The 25,001-nt window shown below is 47.0% G+C and overlaps 1 protein-coding gene across 4 annotated transcripts in view; it reads left to right on the top strand.

Annotated features, from left to right (window-relative positions):
• LOC144822522 (apoptosis-inducing factor 3-like) overlaps positions 1 to 25,001 on the top strand; it is a 545,716-nt gene that overhangs the window by 263,097 nt on the left and 257,618 nt on the right. For all 4 annotated transcript variants that reach the window (XM_078680159.1, XM_078680158.1, XM_078680160.1 and 1 more), the window contains one exon: positions 581 to 667. In XM_078680159.1, coding sequence (XP_078536285.1) covers positions 581 to 667 — 87 coding nt within the window. The remainder of the gene's footprint in view (positions 1 to 580; positions 668 to 25,001) is intronic.

Raw genomic sequence — 25,001 nt, 5'->3', positions numbered from 1 at the left:
GCACTCCAGAAAGTGCATTAACCACCTTAGTTTACATGCCACTATTATGCCCTGATGCTGCTGGATCCACAAACAGCTGTGCAGTGGGTGCCTTAACCAGTGTTTTAATTAGGTGGTTTCTTTCGGTGGACAGTACCGGCCTGAATCAACAGAAATAAAATATAGAAGTGGCAAAAGAAAGTGTATGATGGACTTTGGAGGCAGTACCTGGCTGGGGTTAAGAGTGAGGAGGAACACAAGTAGAACCAGGACCAGTAGGACAAGCAAAAACAGAAGGATCAAGTCCGGTGATTTGAAAAGAAGTATAACCTAAAAGACAAGGACCAGGGGAATAGGGCCAGAAGGCTCAAGACCATGAAGACCTCCAGGTCCTGTTCTTACCCTTGGTCCTCCCGGTCCTAGCCCTGTTCCTTCCTGAGCCTCCTAGCCCTGGTTCTCCTTCTGCTCTCTTGGTCCTAGTCCTTAATCCTCCTCACGCTTGTCCCCTTTGCTCTGTTCTTCATAGCACTAAACCTCCTTATTTCACAAGAGAGGTACAGACTGCTAATTTTTGACCTTCTGTCTTGTGACTTCTCTTTAGATGATGAACGCCCCGGTTGCTGAGCTTGAGCTGAGGTCTGCAGAGTTCTTCAGTGCTCACAGTATCGAAGCCTGGACTAAGAAAGAGGTAAGATGCAGTGGGGAGTGTTAGATGTGTATCAGAAGTTAGTTTAATGAGGACCCAATGTGATGGGTTAAAATGGTGGTTTGAGTCTGGGAGACTGTAGAAGGTACTACAGGTTGCATCAACACAGTTGTGATGGTGTCTCCTTGGGCACTGGAGTGGATGCTGTGACAACAGCTCCTCTTGAAATAAAATATGATGAAACATCAAATATTCTTATTTACTTTATTCGCTGTAAGAGATTTAATTAATCAATTACTGCATCCAGGTTGGTAAGTGAATATACGTTTGCTTCACTCCTGGGTTTCTATTTTACATTTTATCTTTCATTCCCAATGCATTTCGGCTACTGCCTTCATCTGGGGAATATCTATTAAGAAACATATAGTACACATCACTATGAATGAATATATCACTGAGTTATATCCCACACCTTAAGTGCATCATCCGGTAAGTGCAAAGTTACTGTGGTGATATTTAAAAAAGCGTGTGAATGTGAAAACTATCGACATGGTTTCGCATTGTTCCTAAGAAGCGGTACTTAAATCTTGGAGCAAAAAAACAATATATTCATACTCAAATCAATCAAAGTGCTCAAAATAGATAACCTGAAGTCAAAACAGTGAGTAGTGTATTAGTGCGTGCAGTGAAAGCGTACTGAAACGTGGGATGGAAAGTTTGGTGATGAAGAGTAAAAACAAATAAGTCCACCGTGGCAGTTTACGAGTGGTGTGACAAGTCGACAAAACTTAACAAGGGATATTAACACCAACCCTAGGAGCGATAACTAGTTCTATCAAGTAACTACGAATCTGTGCGCTTACCGATTACATGCAAACTGTCGTGATTCAATACGGAAGCGTTTGAAGCGCCATGATTTCTTGCGGCGTCCCTTTAGCGGTTGGGTATTTACGCCGTGTACAGTGTGACGTTAGGGGGAGTGGTTATAAGCGCTAGTTCGCCATGCAGTAAATTAAAGGTGTAGGCACTATGTGTGAAACGTGTACACGGAGCGGTTCAATAAAGTTCTGTGAATCTAAATAATGAGGGGCACAAAAGTGTAAATCAGGAAATAACCACAACGAAAACTGGAAATAACAATAGCGACATCAAATGTTTACAAGAAAAACAAATAAAGCATATGTTGAGTGTGATGGAAAAAACCAGCATCGCACATGTTTGTAAAATGAGACAAGAACTACGAAGTTCGAGTTTATAAATAACACGAAAATTCAACCCTTTCGTTCATGCCATTAGGTTTCAGGGTTTGAAGGTGGTAAATCCAATAATTTTCACGTTTCAGAAGGGATTTCTTGTTATCTTTCTCCTCTGATCTTTCGATTATTTCCAGAATACATGCTTTCATCTGGCTCACTTGGTGATTAGCTTCAATAAAATGAGCCGCAACGACTGATTTTGTGGCTTTGGTTCTAATGTTACTTTTGTGTTCGTTAAGTCTTATTTTGAGTTTCCGCTCTGTTTGGCCAATGTATCCCATTCCACAAGGACATTTTAACATATACACAATGTTACTGGTGTCACAAGTAGCGTTCACGTATAGCGGTATCTTATACCCTTTCATGGGGTGAGTGATGCTGTTTCCTTGCAGAATATTGTTGCAGTTACTACAGTTCCAGCATGGAACTGTTCCTCTGTACTTTTTGACAATGGCCTTAGGTGTGGATTGTTTGATGATTTCACCAATATTTTTGGCCCTGCTGAAGGCGAAAACTGGAATCTCATTGAAAATGTTATGGAAATCTGGTTCAGCTTGTAGTAAAGGCCAATGTTTCTTGATAATCTTCTTAAACTGAAAGCTGGCCGTGAAAAATGTACTAACGCATGTAATTCTGGGTTTCTTGTGTGAACTTGTAGCAGTTAAAGGTGATTTTCTATCTTTAGTGTTGGCATGTTAAATTGCTTTACTTAGCACAACTTCTGGATATCCTCTTTCTCGAAAACTTTGTCATTTTTTCGGCTTGGTTTGTGTACTCCTCGGGGTCCGAGCCAATTTTTTTGACTCGCAAAAGTTGAGAGTATGGTAAATTATGTTTTAATGCCTGGGGGTGAAAACTTTGATAGGCCAACATATTATTGCGATCAGTTTTTTTGGTAAACAAGAGTAGTTGAAAAACCTGTAGCTGATTTATGGATGGTAACATCTAAGAAATTGATGGAATTGTGTTGGATTTCATGGGTAAATTGAATGCGTTCATCAACACCATTGAGTTCAAGGATGTTTTCTTTCAGATGGTTTTCTGTGCCTCTCCACAAGATAAAAATATCGTCAATGTATCGAAGATATAGACATAGATGATTTTTCCATTTTGGGGACTGTAGGATGTGTTGTCTTTCATATTCATGCATAAAGATATTAGCATAGCAAGGAGCTGCACAATTGCCCATCGAGGTTCCGCTCTTTTGAAGGTACCACTGTTCATCAGACTGTAGAGGGTAGTCACATTGTAAGCAGGAATGACACCTATTCCCAAGTAGAATGTAGACGAGAAGTTTATTCTTCATAAGTATTGAACCCATGACATCCCAACATTCTCAGAATACTAAACCCCACTCAAGCATAAAGTACAGGAGAGCATGGAAATAAAGATGTAATATATGCAGTGCTAATCCAACATAAACCAAACACCTAAGATAAGAAGAGTTTAAGTATATTATATAATTAAACTCAATAACCCCTACATTCTACATTAGTCCCCTTTGCCAAAAAGAAAGGAAACAACAAAAATGTGGACAATTGGGCATAAATATTACCTGAAGATAAATCATAGTGCAAAAGCTTGGTGGGCAATCTGGTAGGATGAGAGGAATGCCTCACAGAATAATGCCTCACATTATCCACTGAAGCAACACCAGATACATAAGCATCAAACATGGAATCACAGACACCAGAACTCCCCTCCACCAAGACCTCACCACTTAAACAGGAATCGGTCTGGACACCAGAATAGATAGAATCCTGGACCCCGAAACCATCCCCCTCAGACCAATTGTTGCCAAAGTCCACGGTTAAGATGGAACTTTCATCCGCCACCCCAACACAGGTTTAAAGAAAAACCTTATCGTGTTCTTCAGAAATGGGAGCTACACTACTCTTGTTCCACCATCCTTTGTTCTGAAGAGCAGATGTTAATGTTAAATGCGATTTGTAGAGCGCTTAATAAAGGCAGGTCTCTAAGCGCGGAGAGAGATTAGCCACAGCTCCCACGAGTGAATGTTAACCCCTGATCAGTCTGCGTTAAGCCCAGGCCTCATTGAAGAGGAGGGTCGTCAGTGTCTTCCTGAAAGGGAGAAGGGCTTTTTCGAACTGGAGGATGCCCTTCAACTTATTCCAAAGTTGCGGGATGAGGACAGAGAAGGCTCACCCTCCTTTAGTCATGTGGTTAAACCATGAGCAGGCTATCTGGACTCCAACGGATGACCGTAGGGTGTAGCCGGGGACGTATTTCCCCAGGCACTCTTATGTATCTTGGTGCCTGTCCATACAGGGCCCTGTGGGCGATACAAAGGCCCGTGAATCTGGCCCTCTGTAGACAGGAAGCCAGTGAAGTTTTTGCAGCAGGGGAGTGGCCCATGTGCATCTGGGAAGTTTGAAGATCAGCCTGGCTACATCATTTATCACAACCTGTACTTTGCCTAGCAACTTATCTGGTAGCCCAGTGTAAAGTGCATTACCATAATTTAGTCGCGACATGATCAATGCGGTCACCACCGTCCGCATGGTGGAAAATGAAAGGAGGGGTGACATTTTCCTTAACTGCCTCAGTAAGCCCACGCAGGTCCCAATCACGGTGGACCCTTGGTTGGTCAGTGAGAGTTTGGCCTCTATTTTAATAGCCATGCTTTTTACCACTGGGGCTGGAGACAGTGTGTCTCCCAGCTCCTGTGGCCAGAATTGGTCGGACCACGGGTTGCTGCCCATACTGATGGCCAGTACCTCTGTTTAATCTAGGTTAACCTTAAGTGAATTGCCCGTCATCCAGTTCACCACATATCTGAGTGTGTCTTGCACATGTGTGTAGGCTTGTGGGCTGTTGTCAATTTGTAAAATAATTTGTGTGTCGTCAGCGTAGTTAAACACCTGGCAGTCTATCTGGGCCAAGTCAGTCACTAACGGTCTGAGATAGATGTTAAACAGAAGTGGGGACAGTGCTGACCCTTGAGGGACTCCACAGGTTATGGACCCTCTGTTGGACACACAATCCCCCATCTGAATTCTTAGGGTACGGTGTGTCAGGAAGGAGGTAATCCATTGAAGTATTGTCCCACAGATACCAATGTCCCTGATTCTTGTCAAGAGCTGACCGTGGTTGACCGTGTCGAACGCCGCTGACCAGGGTGCACGGATTCTTGCTGTCAGCTGTGAGCCTGATTTCGTCCAGTACTGACCGCATCACCAGCTCAGTGCTCAACTCTAAAGCCTGCCTGCTTTTCCCCAAGTAGTTGATGTTCTTCCATACACATCAATAGAGTTTTGAGGACGTGCTGTTCCATTATTTTAGCCAGAAAAGGAAGTTGGGAGATGGGTCTGTAGTTTTTCATGTTTGTGGTATCTGCTCCCATCTTTTGGAGTAGGGGAATTACTTTGGCTTCTTTAAAATTCCTGGGGACCTTCCCTGTTTCTAGCGAAAGGTTCAACAAGGAGAGGACATATCCCTCAATCGCAGGGAGGGCTAGCTTGAAAATATTTGGTGGGCAAGGGTCAGCGGGTGAGCCTGACTTGACTGTGGTCGCAATGTGGAGCAAAGACTCAAGGTCCAGGTGTGGGAAGGAGGTGATCGATTCTACCATGTCACTGTGTGGCTCTGCCCTGGCCGAGGTGTGTTGGTTAATGGGGGTATTGTGTATGTCTACTAGGATGTCCTTTACTTTGTTTTAGGAAGAATGTCAGGAACCTGTTACAGTGTTCCTGGCTGGTGGGAGCTTCTTGCATCTGCTTTTGGCTAAGCTCCTTCAGGAATTTGAAGGTTTCTTTTTGTTTGTTGTGTGCTTATATAATCCTAGATTCATAGAATTCGACCTTTCTTCTAAGAATAGATTTTTTGTAGGTGGTTTGTCTGGACCTATACTCTGAGCGCCTGCGGCTCATAGGCTTTACGCCACTGTCTTTCGTGCTGATGGAGGGTCAATTTCAGTACCCTTAGCTCTTCCATTAACCGAGGTGCTCCCTTCCCCTCCTTGTCCACTCTTACTTTACGGGCTGGTGCTAGCTACGCACCATTTTCCATTTGGAAGGAGGGTGCATGGAGCTGCTGGCCTGGGAGATCTGGAGGCTAATCAAGTAGTGGTCTGACCAACCACAGGGAATAGTATCCACCAGATTAACCTGTGGCTGAGTGGACCAGATGAGGTCTAAGGTGTGGCCTTTCTCGTGTGAGGAGGTGTTCACGAGTTGCTGTAGCCCCAGTGTGGACATAGTTTCCTCTAGCTGTTGGGCCTGTGCCTCTCTCGGTTGCTGGTCCAAGTGGTAGTAAAAGTCCCCCACCACCTGGAGTTGCTGAAACCTTGAGCGTAAATCGGTGACTATTTCAGTAAAATGGTCAATGACCCGTTGGGGGCACTTGCGGTGGCCGGTACACCACCATTATTGCCATAAATGAGGTGTTGGTGCATACTTTGGCCACTAAAATATCGGCTCCTTCCAGATTTTCTCCTGTCAATTTCATTATTGTTAGCCGTTTACTATACAGTATTGCCACCCCCCTCCTCTTTTACTGTCCAGCCTATTGTGCCACAAGGCACCATACCCTGCGGGTAGTGCTGCGACTATGCTCGGCCCTGAGTCACCGTCAAGCCATGTTTCAGTAAGTGCGAGTATGTCAGGAGAGTCTAGTTGCAGGAGAGTGAAGATCTCTAGGCAGTGCTTCTGGAGTGAGCACGTGTTGAGTACTAATGTTTTTAGGTGTTTACTGTAGCTAGGGTCTTTGCCCTTGTGGGTCTGGGAAGGTGTGTCTCTTCCCCCCCCACCCCCCGCCCCTCTGCGTAATGAGGAGTTCTTCAGCCAGGAGTAGACCCTCTACCTGTGGCTCTAGGGGGAGATGCCCTGCTGACTTACAACACTTTGATCGGGGAGGAATACCGAGACCTACCTTTCACCACTCCAAATGGTTTCTTGATTAACACCCAATCTCCGACTGCCACATCCACTTATTTGGCATTCTTCCTCTCGTCAAAGTAAGTTATTACTCTTTTTTTGTTTCTCCACTCTTTCTCTCAAATTAGTGAAATTATACTCAACACCCAGAGCTTCACATCTACCTTGCAACTACCCCGGTACAAGTTTGGTCCTCGCATCCCTTGCCCTCAACAATGTGAAGGGAGAAATACGGGGGGTTGCTTGTGGGATAGTGAGGTATGACCAAGTTTTTTCCTCTAAGTCCTTAACATCCAATCCAGCTGTGATGGCAGTTGGAACCCCCTCCTTCAAAAAATGGTTAGCCCTCTCCACCAAACCATTAGCAGCTGGATTGTAACGAAACTTCTTGAAGATGTTTAATATCATGTTCACACAAAAATGTATTCAACTTACAAGGCACAAAATGTGTATTGTTGTCAGTCATAATTTCCTTGAGGTACCCCTCAAATAAAAATATCATCTTGAGAAATTCCAAAACCCACTTTGTGCAGGCTTTAATCTACAGATTCAGAGTAAAACCACTTTAAAAACTAATCAAGCGCAGCCACAAAACTAATCAAGCGCAGCCACAATAATTTGTTTTAAGATGCAGGTGAAAGGAACTCGAAAAATCGAACGCAACCTTAGTCCAAGGCCCCTCCGGGAAGGGAAATGGAAAAAGAGGCTTAGTAACTGTTCTCCTGTATTTATCCAAAACAATACATTGGGGACATAAACTTACTGTTAGAAATGGGGGTCTCTAGTTGGCAAAGGCTGGCATCTGTCCCAGTAGGGACCCTTCCTCCTAAGTCAGAGTAAGGGGGCTACGCCCTTTGATAACCCCTGCTCAACCCTGTGGTAACGTAGCACGAGCAGCTAGGCTTATCTCAGAGGCAGTGTGTAAAGCATTTATAATCATACACAGTAACACAGTGAGGAACACTACAAAGGGACACCACACAAGTAGTTATAAAAAGAAGTATCTTTATGTATATAGACTTAAGACAAGATCAATAACGTTAAAAAGCCACACTACTGTAAAATAGAAATAGGCTCGAAAAGCCGGAAAATAGTTCAGAGTGTGCAAATAGGAGTTTAGTTCAAGGCAGTGGTCTCTGCGACCTTTTAAAGTACCTGGATTTCGTAGCAAAACCAACAAAATGTCACAAACGAGCTGTAGCGATGATTTTCCTCACGCGAGGCCGGCGATGCGTTGAATCCTTGCTGCAAGGGAGGATGATGCGCCGGTCTGCGGATGCTTGCGGGACAAAGCGACAAACTTCTTCACGCTAGGCCAGCAATGCGTTGAATCCTTGCCGCAAGGGGGGATAATGCGCAGAGCCTGTTGCGTGTGCGACGCTGTTGCGATGAGTAGAAATGGCGGTCCCCGAGGGAGCGATGCTCCGGGAGTGATGCGAGGAAAATGTCGGCGCATGGCGCCCGCACTGCGATGCGATGATCTCGATGCGATGATCCGGGGTTAGCAAGCACTCTGCGGCCCGCAAACGTGCGATGATCTTTGGGAGTAGCGAGCATTTTGGGGCCCACAAACGTGCAATGCGATGATTCTTGGTCTGCGAGCACTCGGCGGCAGGAGCGCGGTGGTTTTTCTGACGCTCTTCAGCTGCGGTGGCTCGCAAACAGGCGTTAGATGATTTCAGCACTCTCTTCTCTGGAGTAGGACTAGAGGCCTTGGAAATCACAGGGGCCTCACCTTCAGATATAAATCCTCACAGGGAGGAATCCGGAGGCTGGTGCGGGAGTCAGATGTACCTGTGACTCCAGCAGGAGGCAAGCTCTCTTCCAGCCCTTGGGTGATTGCTTTAGCAAGTTTAAAATAAAAGTTCTCTCAAAGTCCTATTCCCTCTTCTTCCAAGTCCAGGGCAAACTACTGCAGGCCAATCCAAGAAACAGCACACAAGCACAAGGACACTCCTCTCCTGCAGATTCCGTAGGTGACACGGACAGAGGTTCTTCTTGACATCCAGGAGCAATACAAAAATCAGGGGTTTGGGGACAGATATTTATACCCCAAAAGTCTTTTTCTAAGAAGTCACTAGTCTCTGAACCCAGCCAGAACTAGCTCTGCCTAGGCCTGAAGCACTTTGTTTACCAGGCTGCATCCTTCCTTTCAGAAAGAGGGGGTCTGCCATCAGACGCACAGTAGGAGGTGGAGCCAGCATTCACCTTACCAGGCACAGCCCTATTCAGGTCAAGGAGCTACCCCTTCCCAGTACTCAATGCAGATCTCTCTATTCAACCCAGGTCTGACTCAGTCTGCCTTGCCCCTCTAAACCCAGACAGTCAATACACACAACAGCAGAGCACACTGGAAGGCTTAGGCAAGAAAATACCTACTTTCTAAAAGTAGTATTTTCAAACACAGAATATTAAAACCAACTTTGCTAAAATATGCATTTTATTATTCTGAGCTCAGTCATACTAAACCCGAATTTCTACCATGTTCCCTGAATCAGTTAGGACTATAAGATGTAACAGTCAGACTGCCCATTCTAGCCAATGGAGAACAGGTAGCCTTGCAGCAGTGAAAAACAAAATGGAGGGTAATTCACTACCAGGACATGCTACACATATCAAGACATGTCCTGCTTTACACACACAATGCACCTACCATAGGGGTGACTGACATGATGCCAAGGGAAAGTTCAGGGGCTGGGCAGTGTGAGCACTTCACAGCCAAGATGGCAGTTCTGGACTGCACACAGACACTGCAGTGGCAGGTCTGAGGTACCATTTACAAGCTGCTTCTGTGGGTGGCGCAAACCAGTGCTGCAGGCCCACCAGCAGCATTTGGGTTACCAGCCCTGGGCACACACAGGCCACACTACTAGGGACTAACAGGTAACCCAAATAAGCCAATCAGGGATATACCAATTCACAGTTACATTTACACAGGGAGCATTTGCGCTGTGGCACTGAATGGCAGTGGCACAGTGCCGAGAGCATCCAATACCAGCAAAAACAGAGGAGACCACAGCGAAACATGGAAGGGAGACTCACGCCAATGGTGCCAGGTCTAACACTTACATTACCTACAACTTCTTTGTCCATTTTGGGCTACCAATATACTTGCAGTAATTTCATACAAGTGGCTGATATACCCATATGCCCCTCATGAGCAATCTTGCACATAGCTTTTCTGGAGGTACGAAAAGAGCATTTATCAAACAAAACTGTACTTCACAAGTAATTTCTGAGGCAACTTGACCAAACCCCTGTAAATCATTAGACAATCCTGTATGAGAAGGCCATCCAACTGTGACAGAATTAAACACTTTTTGCAGTACTGAATCTTGAGCCGTAGCATCTAGCCACTCGTCTTCTGAAATAATGACTTGGCGCCCAGAAATCACACCACCTCCACCGCACATTCAGCATCCAACGCACATTCGTCTACGTTCATCATCCGCAATGATAAACTTGACAGACCATCGGCCTTGTAGTTCTTGCCACCATGCACATACTTAACCTGCAAAATCAAATTCTTCTAATTTGGAAAGAAGCCTCACAAAACGTGCTGATGCCTTGCCTAAGCAAGTACCACTTACCAGGAAAACAAGAGACTTATGACCAGTAATTATATCAAACAACGTGCCCCACATATAGGTTTTACATTCTTGGGCACCGACACACAGGCTAAAGCCTACTGTTCTATAGCCCTGTAATTGTTTTCTGCCTCACTGAGTGTCATTGAAACAAAAGCCACTGTGTTTTCCTTGCCATCCACAATCTGACCTAAAAAAGCTCCAGTACCCTTCAAACTGGCATCAACTGCAATGAAATATCTCACCTGAGGAACAAAAGAGTTCAAGGCAGGAGCTTTTTTGACCCTTTCAAAAGCTTCTTTTACCTCTTGAGACCAATCAAACGTAGTCCTTTTCCATTTTACTTGCCTTAACGGTTGAACAGCTAATGTGTACCCAGGAACAAATCTGGCACAATATTCACACAACCTCAGGAAAGAACATAGTGTCCTTATCCTCTGGATGTGGGGCATTTTTAATAGCCTCGAGATTGTAAAATATGGACCTAATGCCTTCCTTTAAAATACTGTGATCTAAGTATTTGGCCTGTTGCACCAATAATCTGCACTTCTCAGGCTTTAAAGTCCTTCCTCTATCATCCAAAATGCCCCAAACCCTCTCAAGTACCTTCAAATGTTCTTCCTCACTTTTAGGTAAGATAAGGATGCCATCCTGAAAGGTCTGGGCATATTGTTTCCTTACAAATAGAATGGTTATAGTTTTCTGGAAAACACAGGCAGCTGAAGCTAGGCCAAATTTCAATTTCAGGTGTTTGTATTGCCCATGAGGAGTAACAAAAGTGGTAAGATCTTTGAATCCTTAGATAGAGGAACTTGATGGTAGGCTGAATGCAAATCGATAGTCAAAAACTAACCAGAATCACCAGTATTCACCCTCACCTCCTGGACAAGAGGCAACTGGTAACAATCAATCAGCATGTTTTGATTGAGGGAACGCCAAGTCAACACACAAACGAAGATCTCCTGAACTCTTCTACGTAAGCACCACTAGGAAACCCCACTCAGAAGAATCGGTAGATAAGATGGCCCTTTCTGCACACAATGTATTCAGTAATGATTTAAAATCCTCTCTAACACTCAAAGGCAGAGTTCTGACCTAATGAGCTATCCGGGTTATGTTGGACCCGGGGTCTCCGGTCCACCTAGGGTAGCTTGGCACAAGGGGTAAAGGCTTAACTCCAGGGCAACTTGTCGTACTTGTGTCAAACTCAGCACAGAACCCCAGTGCACCTCCACCAAAAATGACACCACACCTTATTAGAAAAATAGAAAAGTTTATCTCTTGTGTTTGATAGGATTGAATTTGTCAATACATTTCATCAATTGAGACTTTAGCAATGTAAAAATTCCAGCATGCACTTTCAGTGAGAGAAAGTAGGTTCATTACATTTGTTTCAGAGCATTATCAGCAGATTTCAGTAACATTGCCAATATGCCGTTGGTAATACACTATAACCAGGCAAGGGGTTAACAGCATTGGCTAGGAATTAGACTGGCATTGCATCATCAATGTCTTAAATGGATAAACACATCAATAGTCCCAATGAGGTTGAATAAATACCATTACCATCAAGTCTTCTAGACATCTATTTACTTGACCCCCATGGAAGTTTAAGAAAACGGCACAATAGATATTATCCTTCGTTTCAATCTAAAATCACACAGTAACAGGCTTCTGCATTATTTCAGTAAAGCATTTCCTTGTACCATCCTGGGAAAGCAGTTCAGGCAAATTCACTTGGAGAGAGAACCAGCAGAATTCGCACTTCCTGACAAGGGCTGGAGAGCAGAGACTTTATGGGCCAATGCTAGTACTACAACCATATAATGAATGCAAATGCTTGCAAGGGATTTTTTCTGATGTCTATTGATTTCAAAGTGATTTATAAACAGGAAATTGATCAAGCTTGACTGACTTTGATTTTATGATCAACTTAAATTAATTAAAGAACCTGTTTTTAATCTGATTCCACATTCGTTACTTTGACAAAGGAGTAACAACTCACTATAGAAAATGCTACACGGGGAGTAGTTTTATGAAAAGAGTTTTATATATCAAATTTCATTTCATGGGGTACAGTTTTGTTAAAAAAACAATAATGAATAATCAGCTATGTACAAGTGCATAAGACATTTATAAATTGTTCTTTAAAGCCCACTTGCGTTGTAGTCCACTCTTGTTATAAATTATCACACAACGAAACAATGTCAAAGTAACCAAAGATAACGTTGTATAGAACTAAATCCAACATAAAACAAGAAGAAAAGATGTGGACTGATGTGTCGACGTTTCGGCCTTATTGTTGATTAATCCTCAAGGCCATCCTCAGGACTTTCAATCTTGAATAAAATTAGACCCCCTGAGTCTATAAATGGACAGCTTCGTTGATCTGGATGCTATGGTGCCTCTATTGCTTCTATGTAAACCGTGCCTGATTAGTACAACTTCGTATTGCACTATGATTTTGAAGAATAGTATTGTCCGCTGTCCCAGCGTGAACCTGCTCTTAATGGACAGCTTCGTTGATTTGTATGGTACGGTACCACTATTAGTTCTATGTCAGTGATTCTGTTGAATCACTCCCGTGAGACAGAGCCACGCCGAAGGATTCTTTCACATAAGTTCACGCTGGTACAGCTGACAATACTATTCTTCGAAATCACTGTGCAATACGAATTTGAACAAATCAGACAGGCACGGTTGACATAGAACTAATAGTGGTACCGTACCATACAGATCAACGAAGCTGTCCAAGCTGGGACAGCGGACAATACTATTCTTCAAAATCATAGTGCAATACGAAGTTGTACTAATCGGGCACGGTTTACATAGAAGCAATAGAGGCACCATAGCATCCAGATCAACGAAGCTGTCCATTTATAGACTCAGGGGGTCTAATTTTATTAAAGATTGAAAGTCCTGAGGATGGCCTTGAGGATTAATCAACAATAAGGCCGAAACGTCGACACATCAGTCCACATATTTTCTTCTTCTTGTTTTATGTTGGATTTAGTTCTATACAACGTTATCTTTGGTTACTTTGACATTGTTTCGTTGTGTGATAATTTATAACAAGAGTGGACTAAAACGCAAGTGGACTTAAAAGAACAATTTATAAATGTCTTATCCACTTGTACATTGCGGATTATTCATTATTGTTTTTTTAACAAAACTGTACCCCATGAAATGAAATTTGATATATAAAACTCTTTTCATAAAACTACTCCCCGTGTAGCATTTTCTATAGTGAGTTGTTACTCCTTTGTCAAAGTAACGAATGTGGAATCAGATTAAAAACAGGTTCTTTAATTAATTTAAGTTGATCATAAAATCAAAGTCAGTCAAGCTTGATCAATTTCCTGTTTCTAAATCAATTTGATATCAATAGACATCAGAAAAAATCCCTTGCAAGCAATTTGCATTCATTATATCTTAGCCCAAGCTCGCAAGGGTATATTGGGTCACCCACTTCTATAAACCTAGTACTACAACCAGGCAGAAAGATGAATGGTCGACAAGGAAAATGATCCAGGTAACTGAAGTAATGGGACAGGTTTAACCAAAGGATCGGGCCCGTGCAGAGTCACCACTGAGATGGAATGAACTTAACTTTTAATATCCCCCTCTAGTTGGCAGGTTTTCTCATTCCATTTCCTCTTAGAGTAGGCAATAGCTTTCTAAGCTTCAGATCATCAGGACTAGTTCACCTCTTAAGGCCTCCCAACCCTGTGGGGAAAAGCACCCTCGTTAGCCTGTTAATTGAGGCCGTTTTCTAGATCTCCTCACCTCAGTCCCAGCGTGTGCGATTCCCTCAGCTCCTCTCCTGAGGATCGTCGTTGATGGGAGGAGGCCGTTGCCCGCACTAGGGGCAAAGGGGGGCTCACGGCCACAATCTCGCCTCACTCAGTATCCCAGCTAGGCTCTCAGCGCCGGGAGCGATCAGCCAGCGTTGCTCGGCGGAAGCCGGAAGCGGAGCACTGACGCGGGAGAGTGACGCGCTGGGCTTGGGCCTCGGTCGCTAGGCGACTCCGCCCAGCGTCTCTCCCGATCCTCTCCTGATCCTCCCACAGCTTCCCCACTACGCGGCCCGGCTTCCCCTCCCAGTCCGGGCCGCCGCGCTGAACAGGTCACACTAGCAGCAATTGCCTCAGGAGCGGAGGCCGGCAACCGGCTCTTACGGACCCACACGCAAGAGAAACCCTTGGGCTGCAGCGGTGAGTTAACGCGAGACTGGCAACACAAAAGGGGGGAAATCCCAGCTGGCTGCGGTATTGGTCAATGCGTTCCTTCAGCTGGGAGGGCCCTGGGCTCACGGAGGAAATGCGAGGGGCAGTCCTGTCAGACTAACGCTCCAGGCAGCAGCAGGGGCTCTCAGGGGGGGGGGTACTTCACACACGCTGGAGGCGGCAGCACTCACCACCTTTTAAGGATATGCTGTCTTCCTCAGTACACGACCTGGAAGATCCCCTGGGTCAATCTGGAAGTTCCACTCCTGTGGAGGCACGGGTGAAAAGCGGGTCCAGGAGTTGGTTACTGGCGGGGTCAGATCAGCAGGTGGGGGCAACGTCAACTGTGAAGGGCAGCAGCCCCAAGAGGCAGTCAATCCCTGCAGTGCGCCAACCTCCACACTCAGCAGCCTGTACTCCAGCCAGCCCCTCAGTGACCACTCTCTTCACAAAATGGCCACCCCGCACTGCCTTTATATATAGCCTGGGCCCAAGTGACTAGAGTGGACCAGAAGGTTCCAGAATCTCTCATGTCACCCAATTGCCCAAAGCTCTGAGGCAAATTCTGACAGGCCACCATTTTGTGTTAGAGCACCTACCCTCCATTTTAGCAGGAGCTCATGCGCCTCACCATTAATTATTAATGATGGTGCGCCCATAGTTTTAAAGCCAACACAATCAAAAATGTAGTGGACAAAAATTCAGAAGGCCAAAAAGAAGAAAAAAAATAATAAAAAAATAAAAAAAAATAAGGAGGGACCACCCAAAGGGCTGACAGGTCTAACACACGTCGCCCCCAGCTGAAAGTGGGGAGAGCTACCCAACCCCTTGGGAGTTCTCGTCACTAAGGCGGAAATACCTGGAGAGACCGTCAGCGTTGGCATGGTCCACTCCTGGTCGATGTTCAACCCTGAAATCCATTCCCTGTAGGGAGATGGACCACCTTAGCAACTTGGGATTCTCGCCCCTCATTTGCATCAGCCAACGAAGGGGCCGGTGGTCAGTCTGAACCAGGAAGTGCGAGCCAAACCGGTATGGCCGCAACTTCTTCAGAGCCCATACCACGGCAAAAGCTTCCCGCTCAATCGCACTCCACCTCTGTTCCCGGGGAAGCAGTCTCCTGGAAAGGAAAACTACAGGTTGGTCCAGACCCTCCTCATTGAGTTGTGATAGCACTGCCCCAATGCCATGCTCTGATGCATCCGTTTGGACGACAAACTCCTTGGAGAAGTCAGGGGCCCTTAGGACAGGAGCCGCGCACATAGCTTGTTTTAGAGTGTCAAAAGCTCGTTGACACGCCTCGACTACCCTTCGAGGATGTTTCTTGGATGTACGCTCAGTCAAGGGGGCCACAATTGTGCCATATCCCTTGACAAAGCAACGGTAGTATCCTGTGAGGCCCAAAAAAGCTCGGACCTCAGTTTGAGTCTTGGGGGGGGTCCCAGGCCATGATAGTCTCAATCTTAGCCTGGAGGGGCTGCACCTTACCCCGGCCCACCAAGTGGCCTAGGTACACTACCGACCCCTGCCCGATCTGGCATTTGCTAGCCTTGATCGTCAAGCCAGCCTGCTTCAGGGCTTGTAGGACACCCTGAAGGTGACACAAATGGTCCTCCCAGCTGCTGCTGAAGACAGCGATGTCATCAAGATAGGCAGCAGAGAAGGCCTCCATACCGGAGAGGACCTGGTTCACCAGCCGCTGAAAGGTGGCAGGGGTGTTCTTGAGCCCAAAAGGCATCACACAGAACTGGTAGTGGCCCTCAGGAGTGGAGAAGGCTGACCTTTCCTTTGCTCCATCTGTAAGGGAGATCTGCCAGTACCCTGATGTGAGGTCAAAGGTACTTAGATATTGGGCAGCTCCCAGCCGGTCGATAAGCTCATCCGCCCTAGGGATAGGATGGGCATCAGTCTTCGTCACAGAGTTCAGTCCCCTGTAATCCACACAGAACCTGAGTTCTGGAGTGGTGCCCAGTGGGGCAGCTTTTGGTACCAGAACCACTGGGCTGGACCAGGGGCTGCTTGAAGGTTCAATCACTCCCAGCTCCAGCATCTTAGTGACTTCACTGTGGATGCTTCACCTTATCTGACAGCCGGTAGATCTTGGACTTCACAGGTGGGCTGTCCCCTGTGTCCACATCATGGGTACACAGGTGGGTCCTTCCCGGGATAAGGGAGAACAGCAAGGAATACTGCTCCAGGACTTGGCGGAAGTCTATCTGCTGTTCGGGAGTCAGGGATGGTGAGAGGATCACCCCCTCCACTGACCCATCCTTCTCTTGGGACGCAAAGAGATCAGGGAGAGGCTCACTTTCCTCTTCCTCTGTCCCATCAGTCACCATCATCAAGATGACCTCGGGCCTCTCATGGTGGGGTTTGAGGCGGTTGACATGGAGCACCCGATGGGGCTGCCTGGGGGTCTTAAGATCCACTAAATAAGTGACCTTGCCCTTTTTTTCAACTGCTTCAAAGGGGCCTGTCCAGCGATCCTGGAGGGCACTAAGCTCTCCAGGCTCCATGACCCACACCTTCTGTCCAGGCTCCAACTCCACAGGGTGAGCATTGTGGTCATACCACTCTTTCATGACTGACTGGCTGGCTTCAAGGTTGTCAGAAGCTTGCTTCCACAACTTAGCTATTTGGCTACGGAAAGCCAGCATATACATCCTGGGGAAGCCTCCTGGGAGTCTTTTTCCATCCATCTTTCACCAGGCTGAGAGGTCCTCTAACAGGGTGCCCATACAGAAGTTCAAAGGGGCTGAAGCCCACTCCTTTCTGTGGCACTTCCCTGTAGGAGAACAACAAACAGGGTAGGAGGATGTCCCATTTCCTCCGCAGGCTCTCAGGCAGACTCCTGATCATGCCCTTCAAGGTTTTGTTAAACCTTTCCACCAGACCATTGGTCTGGGGGTGGTAAGGAGTGGAGAACCTGTAAGTAACTCCACATTCCTTCCACATAGCCTGCATGTATGCTGACATGAAGTTGGCCCCTCTGTCAGACACAACTTCCTTGGGGAAACCCACTCGGGTAAAAATCCCCATCAGGGCCCGAGCCACCGCAGGTGCAGTAACGGTCTTCAAAGGAATAGCCTCTGGGTACCGGGTGGCATGATCCACCAGAACCAGGATAAACCTGTGACCGGCTGAAGTAGGTGGATCCAGTGGCCCAACTATGTCGATGCCCACCCTTTCAAAGGGGGTGCTAACGACGGGTAGTGACTCCAGGGGAGCCTTCAGCTTAACCCCTGTTTTCCCACTGGCTTCGCAAGACACACAGGTCCTACAAAAAGTGTTGGATGCCACACTCATCTGAGGCCAATAGAAATGAAGGACAAGCCGAGCAAAGGTCTTGTCCTGTCCCAGGTGTCCTGCCAAAGGAATCTCGTGAGCCAACTCCAAGAGAAAGGCTCGGTAATGCTGGGGAACTACCAAGGCCCGTGACGAACCATGCACCGGAGCCTTGGGTTCACTATAGAGGAGACCATCCTCCCAATAAATATGAAAGTTCCATGCAATGTTACCTGCAGCCTGGGCTTCAGCCTGTCGCCTTAGTCCCTCAAGGGTAGGGCACTCCTTCTGCCCCTGACAAAACTCTTCCCTCGTAGGTCCTCCCTCCACATGCCATTCTGCAGGGATGGATAAGTCCTCCAGGGAGACAACATCCCCCTTCGTGGACTCCGGGATCACCACCTCAGGTGCCCCATCCATCTCACGAGGTATGGACGCAGGGGCAGGTGTTCCCCGTCCCCGGTTCTTCCCCTTGTTGGCAGATGGCTGTGCCTTTGTTCCAGACTCCAGCCCTTGCGAACTTCCCCTCTGGGCAGTCGCGTACCGTGTGCTTGCACAGGTCCAATCAGGTGAACCCAGCATTTCTGTATGCGTCCCGAATTCCACCTCTTTCCAAGCATTGTGCTCCAAGTCATTCCCCAACAGACAATCGACCGGCACGGCAGGGCTCACTGCAACTCGAAGAGGGCCCATGACCCCTCCCCACTCAAAAGGAACTTCGGCCACGGGATAGTGACCTATTCTGCTGTCAGCCATCACAGCTGGGTGGAGTACGTTAGGAATCACCTGCTCTGGGGACACCAGCTGACTCCTTACCATAGTCATGCTGGCACCTGTGGCCCTCAGAGCCTCCCCTCTCTGGCCGTTGATGGTGACCCATTGCCCATACTTGGTGGTATTTGGGGGCACCTGGATCTTAGGAACCATCTCGCTGTCTCCCAGGGACACTAATGTTATCCCTGCCCACTCACCTCCCTTATCTAATGGCAATTCTTCCCCGAGCACTACACTAGCCACTCCTGGGGTTTTTCCTCCAGTGGGAATGGGTGGTCTCTTTGGGCACTTAGCATCTCCCTTATAGTGCCCAATCCCACCACACTCATAACCGCGGACAACCCTAGGCTGCTGACTATGGTCAGGATAGGGGGATTTTTGGTGATTAACCTTAGGAGGGAAACCTGATCCCTTCCCCTGTGAGCTATTTTGGGGGTCTTTCGAGAACTCCTTTTTGTCTTCCCCCCCCCCCCCTTTCTTCTGGGGAGCGCCCTGACCAGTCCTTTGGGAATCCCCTCCAATTCCTTTTGAGGACACCCGGGTACTAGCACAGATGTCCGCCTCCACTGCAAGCTTCCTAGGGTTAGTCAGCTTGCTGTCCACCAGGTGTTGACGCAGCTCCGGAAAACATTTCTCGAGGAGGTGCTCCTTCAGGAACAGATTGTACAACCCCTCATAATCTGTAACCTCACTGCCTTGCACCCAGCCCTCTAATGCCTTCTTAGCGCAGTCCAGAAAGTCCACCCAGTTTTGTGTAGTTAGTTTGTGGCTGTTCCGAAATTTCTGTCGATACTTTTCAGGGGTCAGCCAAAACTTTCTGATTAAGGCAACCTTCATTGTGGGGTAATTGGTCTGTTCCTCCGGTTCCAGAGCTAAAAGAGCATCCCTCCCCATGGGAGGCATGTACTTATACAGGCCACCCCCCAATGACTCCGAAATCCCATGGGCTCTTAGCGAGACCTCATAGGCAGCCAACCATTTGGCAATGTCATCCCCTACACTAAAACTGGCGACTGCATCTTTGGGCAAATAGTGTCTGGGCTCCCTGGTAACCTCCTTAGGTACGCTGCCACCAATAGGATTGCTGGGGGTCCCTATTTGTAGGGCTTTGAGGTCTAACTCCCTTAAGTTAAGCTCATGGAGAAACCTCCTTTCCTCCCTCTCCTTCTCCAATCGGGCCAACTCTAATTTTACTTGTCTCTTCTCCCTCCTGTCCGCTAATTCTGCTGAGGACAGGCTCCTTCCAGACATACTACTGCCCGCCATCGAAGGTGTCCCAGGACCTGGTATCAGATTCCCCCCTTCGGTTTGGTACAGCATGTTCACTTCTATGATGGTGTCACGATCTCCTTCTTCCTCCCCCTTTTCCCCATCTGGGTGAGCTGCCACCCATGCTCTCAAGCTGGTTTGGAGTTCTACTTTCTTCGCACCACGCTTGAACACCCATTTCTCCTGGCACAATTCTCTAAGTTGGGCCGCTGTGTAAGTCTCTAACTCAGCCAACTCAAACTCCATTTTGCCAGACGGGCCCTCAGACATTTATTTAGGGTTTCTCAGGAGAGAGGTGTCAAATAAGGGCTAATTCTAACCACCACCAGGAAGGATTTTTGAAAAAAAAATATCCAATTAGGGTGACCAACTAGGAGAAAACTCCATTCAGAAAAGCCAACATTTCAGGTGTAGGGTGCGTGGTGCACACTAGGCCACTGTCAAGTGAACGCAAGCACAAGCCTTAATCCCACCACTGAACACCAATATGTTGGACCCGGGGTCTCCAGGCCACCTAGGGTAGCTTGGCACAAGGGGTAGAGGCTTAACTCCAGGGCAACTTATCGTACTTGCGTCACACTCCGCACAGAACCCCAGTGCACCTCCACCAAAAATGACACCACACCTTATTAGAAAAATAGAAAAGTTTATCTCTTGTATTTGATAGGATTGAATTTGTCAATACATTTCATCAATTGAGACTTTAGCAATGTAAAAATTCCAGCATGCACTTTCAGTGAGAGAAAGTAGGTTCATTACATTTGTTTCAGAGCATTATCAGCAGATTTCAGTAACATTGCCAATATGCCGTTGGTAATACACTATAACCAGGCAAGGGGTTAACAGCATTGGCTAGGAATTAGACTGGTATTTGCATCATCAATGTCTTAAATGGATAAACACATCAATAGTCCCAATGAGGTTGAATAAATACCATTACCATCAAGTCTTCTAGACATGTATTTACTTGACCCCCATGGAAGTTTATGAAAACGGCACAATAGATATTATCCTTCGTTTCAGTCTAAAATCACACAGTAACAGGCTTCTGCATTATTTCAGTAAAGCATTTCCTTGTACCATCCTGGGAAAGCAGTTCAGGCAAATTCACTTGGAGAGAGAACCAGCAGAATTCGCAGTTCCTGACAAGGGCTGGAGAGCAGAGACTTTATGGGCCAATGCTAGTACTACAACCAGGTAGAAAGATGAATGGTCGACAAGGAAAATGATCCAGGTAACTGAAGTAATAGGACAGGTTTAACCAAAGGATCGGGCCGGTGCAGAGTCACCACTGAGATGGAATGAACTTAACTTTTAATATCCCCCTCTAGTTGGCAGGTTTTCTCATTCCATTTCCTCTTAGAGTAGGCAAAAGCTTTCTAAGCTTCAGATCGTCAGGACTAGTTCACCTCTTAAGGCCTCCCAACCGTGTGGGAAAAAGCACCCTCGTTAGCCTGTTAATTGAGGCCGTTTTCTAGATCTCCTCACCTCAGTCCCAGCGTGTGCGATTCCTCAGCTCCTCACCTGAGGATCGTCGTTGATGGGAGGAGGCCGTTGCCCGCACTAGGGGCAAAGGGGGGCTCACTGCCACAATCCCGCCTCACTCAGTATCCCAGCTAGGCTCTCAGCGCCGGGAGCGATCAGCCAGTGTTGCTCGGCGGAAGCCGGAGGCGGAGCACTGACGCGGGAGAGTGACGCGCTGGGCTGGGGCCTCGGTCGCTAGGCGACTCCGCCCAGCATCTCCCGATTCTCCCACAGCTTCCCGAACTACGCGGCCCGGCTTCCCCTCCCAGTCCGGGCCGCCACGCTGAACAGGTCACACTAGCAGCAATTGCCTCAGTAGCGGAGGCCGGCAACCGGCTCTTACGGTCCCACACGCAAGAGAAACCCTCGGGCTGCAGCGGTGAGTTAATGCGAGACTGGCAACACAAAAGGGGGGGAAGTCTCAGCTGGCGGCGGTATTGGTCAATGCGTTCCTTCAGCTAGGAGGGCCCTGGGATCACGGAAGAAATGCGAGGGGCAGTCCTGTCAGACTAACGCTCCAGGCAGCAGCAGGGGCTCTCAGAGGGGGGGGTACTTCACACAGGCTTCACCTTCCGCTGGAAGCGGCAGCACTCGCCACCTTTTAAGGATATGCTGTCTTCCTCAGTACCCGACCTGGAAGATCCCCTGGGTCAATCTGGAAGTTCCACTCCTGTGGAGGCACGGGGGAAAAGCGAGGCTAGGAGTTACTGGAGTTACTGGCGGGGTCAGATCAGCAGGTGGGGGGGCAATGTCAACTGTGAAGGGCAGCAGCCCCAAGAGGCAGTCAATCCCTGCAGTGCGCCAACCTCCATACTCCGCAGCCTGTACTCCAGCCAGCCCCTCAGTGACCACTCTCTTCACAAAATGGCCGCCCCGCACTCCCTCTATATATTGCCTGGGCCGAAGTGACTAGAGTGGACCAGAAGGTTCCAGAATCTCTCATGTCACCCAATGGCCCAAAGCTCTGAGGCAAATTCTGACAGGCCACCATTTTGTGTTCGAGCACCTACCCTCCATTTTAGCAGGAGCTCCTGCGCCTCACCATTAAGTAGTAATGATGGTGGGCCCAGAGTTTTAAAGCCAACACAATCAAAAATGTAGTGGACAAAGATTCAGAAGGCCAAAAAAAAATAAAAAAAATAAGGAGGGACCACCCAAAGGGCTGACCGGTCTAACACGCATCCCCCAGCTGAAAGTGGGGAGAGCTACCCAACCCCCTGGGAGTTCTCGTCACTAAGGCGGAAATACCTGAAGAGACCGTCAGTGTTGGCATGGTCCACTCCTGGTCGATGTTCCACCCTGAAATTCATTCCCTGTAGGGAGATGGACCACCTTAGCAACTTGGGATTCTCGCCCCTCATTTGCAACAGCCAACGAAGGGGCCGGTGGTCAGTCTGAACCAGGAAGTGCGAGCCAAACCGGTATGGCCACAACTTCTTCAGAGCCCATACCACCGCAAAAGCTTCCCGCTCAATCGCACTCCACCTCTGTTCCCGTGGAAACAGTCTCCTGGAAAGGAAAACTACAGGTTGGTCCAGACCCTCCTCGTTGAGTTGTGATAGCACTGCCCCAATGCCATGCTCTGATGCATCTGTTTGGACGATAAACTCCTTGGAGAAGTCAGGGGCCCTTAGGACAAGAGCTGCGCACATAGCTTGTTTTAGAGTGTCAAAAGCTCGTTGACACGCCTCGGTCAAGACTACCCGTCGAGGATGTTTCTTGGATGTAAGCTCAGTCAAGGGGGCCACAATTGTGCCATATCCCTTGACAAAGCGACACTCCTCTTGAGCTTGATTTTATGTTCGAAACTTTTAACTGTCTCAATTTCATCCTCTGGGATAATTTGCCACTAACATCTGAGTGAGCTTCGCATTGGTATCTACAGCCAAAATAGGCATGTTCCCTAGGTCAGGGGGTTCAGAATGACCTTGTTTTAAGCCCAAAGTGGCTAAATCTTTCCAACAATTATGCTGCGACCTCTGACTGAGACATGACGTTTTTTCCCAACTTTTTCTTCTCAAACACATGAGAGTAGCCACAAAGAATCTCAACATTTCAATGTCAATTTCTCTAAATGCTTTAGGATTAAGATGAGTACTGGCGGGGACAGTAGATTTGGACCACAATTTATAAAAAGTGTTGTCTGCTAAAATACTTATGGGAGCTCCTGAATCCACTGCTACCGATAATGAAACCCCATCAATCACATCTTGACACAAATGTCCTTTGATTTTACTTCTCAACTAGGGCAACAACAGTCAAAAGCATGTTGCCCATACCTTTCACAGTCTCTCATATCCAACTCTTCATTCTTATTGTGCTACTCAACACTGCTAATTTTGACACTATTGGACCGATGCACATTAGCTCTACATACAGATTGAAAAAATGCCCCATTTTCATACAAACATTACACATCTTGCCTTGGGCATGGAAAGAGCTACTGTTGCTCATAGGATTCTTAGATCCATATCTAAAACAGCTGTAGTTCACTTTCCTGCTTCGAGCACCTCTACAACTGATGGCATACGCAGAAGTATTATCAGTAATACAGTTAACTGGCGACATGCCACTGTGACCAGACAAAGCCTGTGGGGACACTATTGATCTCGCAACACTTTTAGCTATCTATATTACTTCTGTTAAAGAGGGATCCTTGCATGTCAATAAACACTCATGCGTAGTTTTTGCTAAGCAATTGAATACAAATATGTTTCTTATAAAAATCCCCATGCTGTTTTCAAACTCGCAGGTGAAAGCCAACACTCGGAATGCAGCAATAAACTCCGCTGTGGACTAGTCACTTCCATGCTTGCTCTTAGAAAAATTGTGATGTTTTAAAGGCACATTTGATTCCTCAGAGTATTGCCTATTCATACTTTATTTTTCCTCTGCATATACATTCCAATCACCATTATCACCAACGGATGCTGCAATCTGAGGAAGGTTATTGAAAACTTTGTCTGCTATGCTTATATGGTTGAACATTAAAGCTAATTTTCATATTCTCATGCGTCAATGGCTGCCGGATTATTTTCTGTTATACGCAACCTTTCTTTCCATTTCAAATCAGGCTCCACTGGACTCTGGAGAAATGGTGATGGTTAAATAACAGCCAGGGAGTTGCCATATTTTTAAACGTGCAGTGTAACACAAAAATGAAGCAGGCCAAGGTAAAGTACACAATTTCATGTTCCAGAAAAACAGGTATCACCTGTTTGCACGCTGCCATTATCAGCTGAGACGGAGGAGCGCCTAACCGTGCACACCGCTGTGAACAGCTCATTGAGTGCCAGATAAAGACAATTAAATAATTCGATCCCTTGTTCCACTCAGAACACAGACCCAAAGCACAATGGCGGCCTGCGTCTGACATCAGACTGCTGGTGCGTGATGTAGTGCATTGTGGGGTGCAACCACCAAATGTGAGCTCCAGAAGTTCTGATCAGAGTGTGTGTGCAGGCAGTTCCACGCAGAACCCTAGGGCAGAGCCGCATGCTGAAAAAGATGGTCTTGTGGAAACAAGGCCAACCACAAAGTAGGTCACAACAGGTATGAAA

Source organism: Lissotriton helveticus, chromosome 3_1 (assembly GCF_964261635.1).
Source record: "Lissotriton helveticus chromosome 3_1, aLisHel1.1, whole genome shotgun sequence".
In the NCBI taxonomy this organism is placed as follows: Eukaryota; Metazoa; Chordata; class Amphibia; order Caudata; family Salamandridae; genus Lissotriton; species Lissotriton helveticus.
This window is presented reverse-complemented; position numbering and strand designations above follow the sequence as displayed.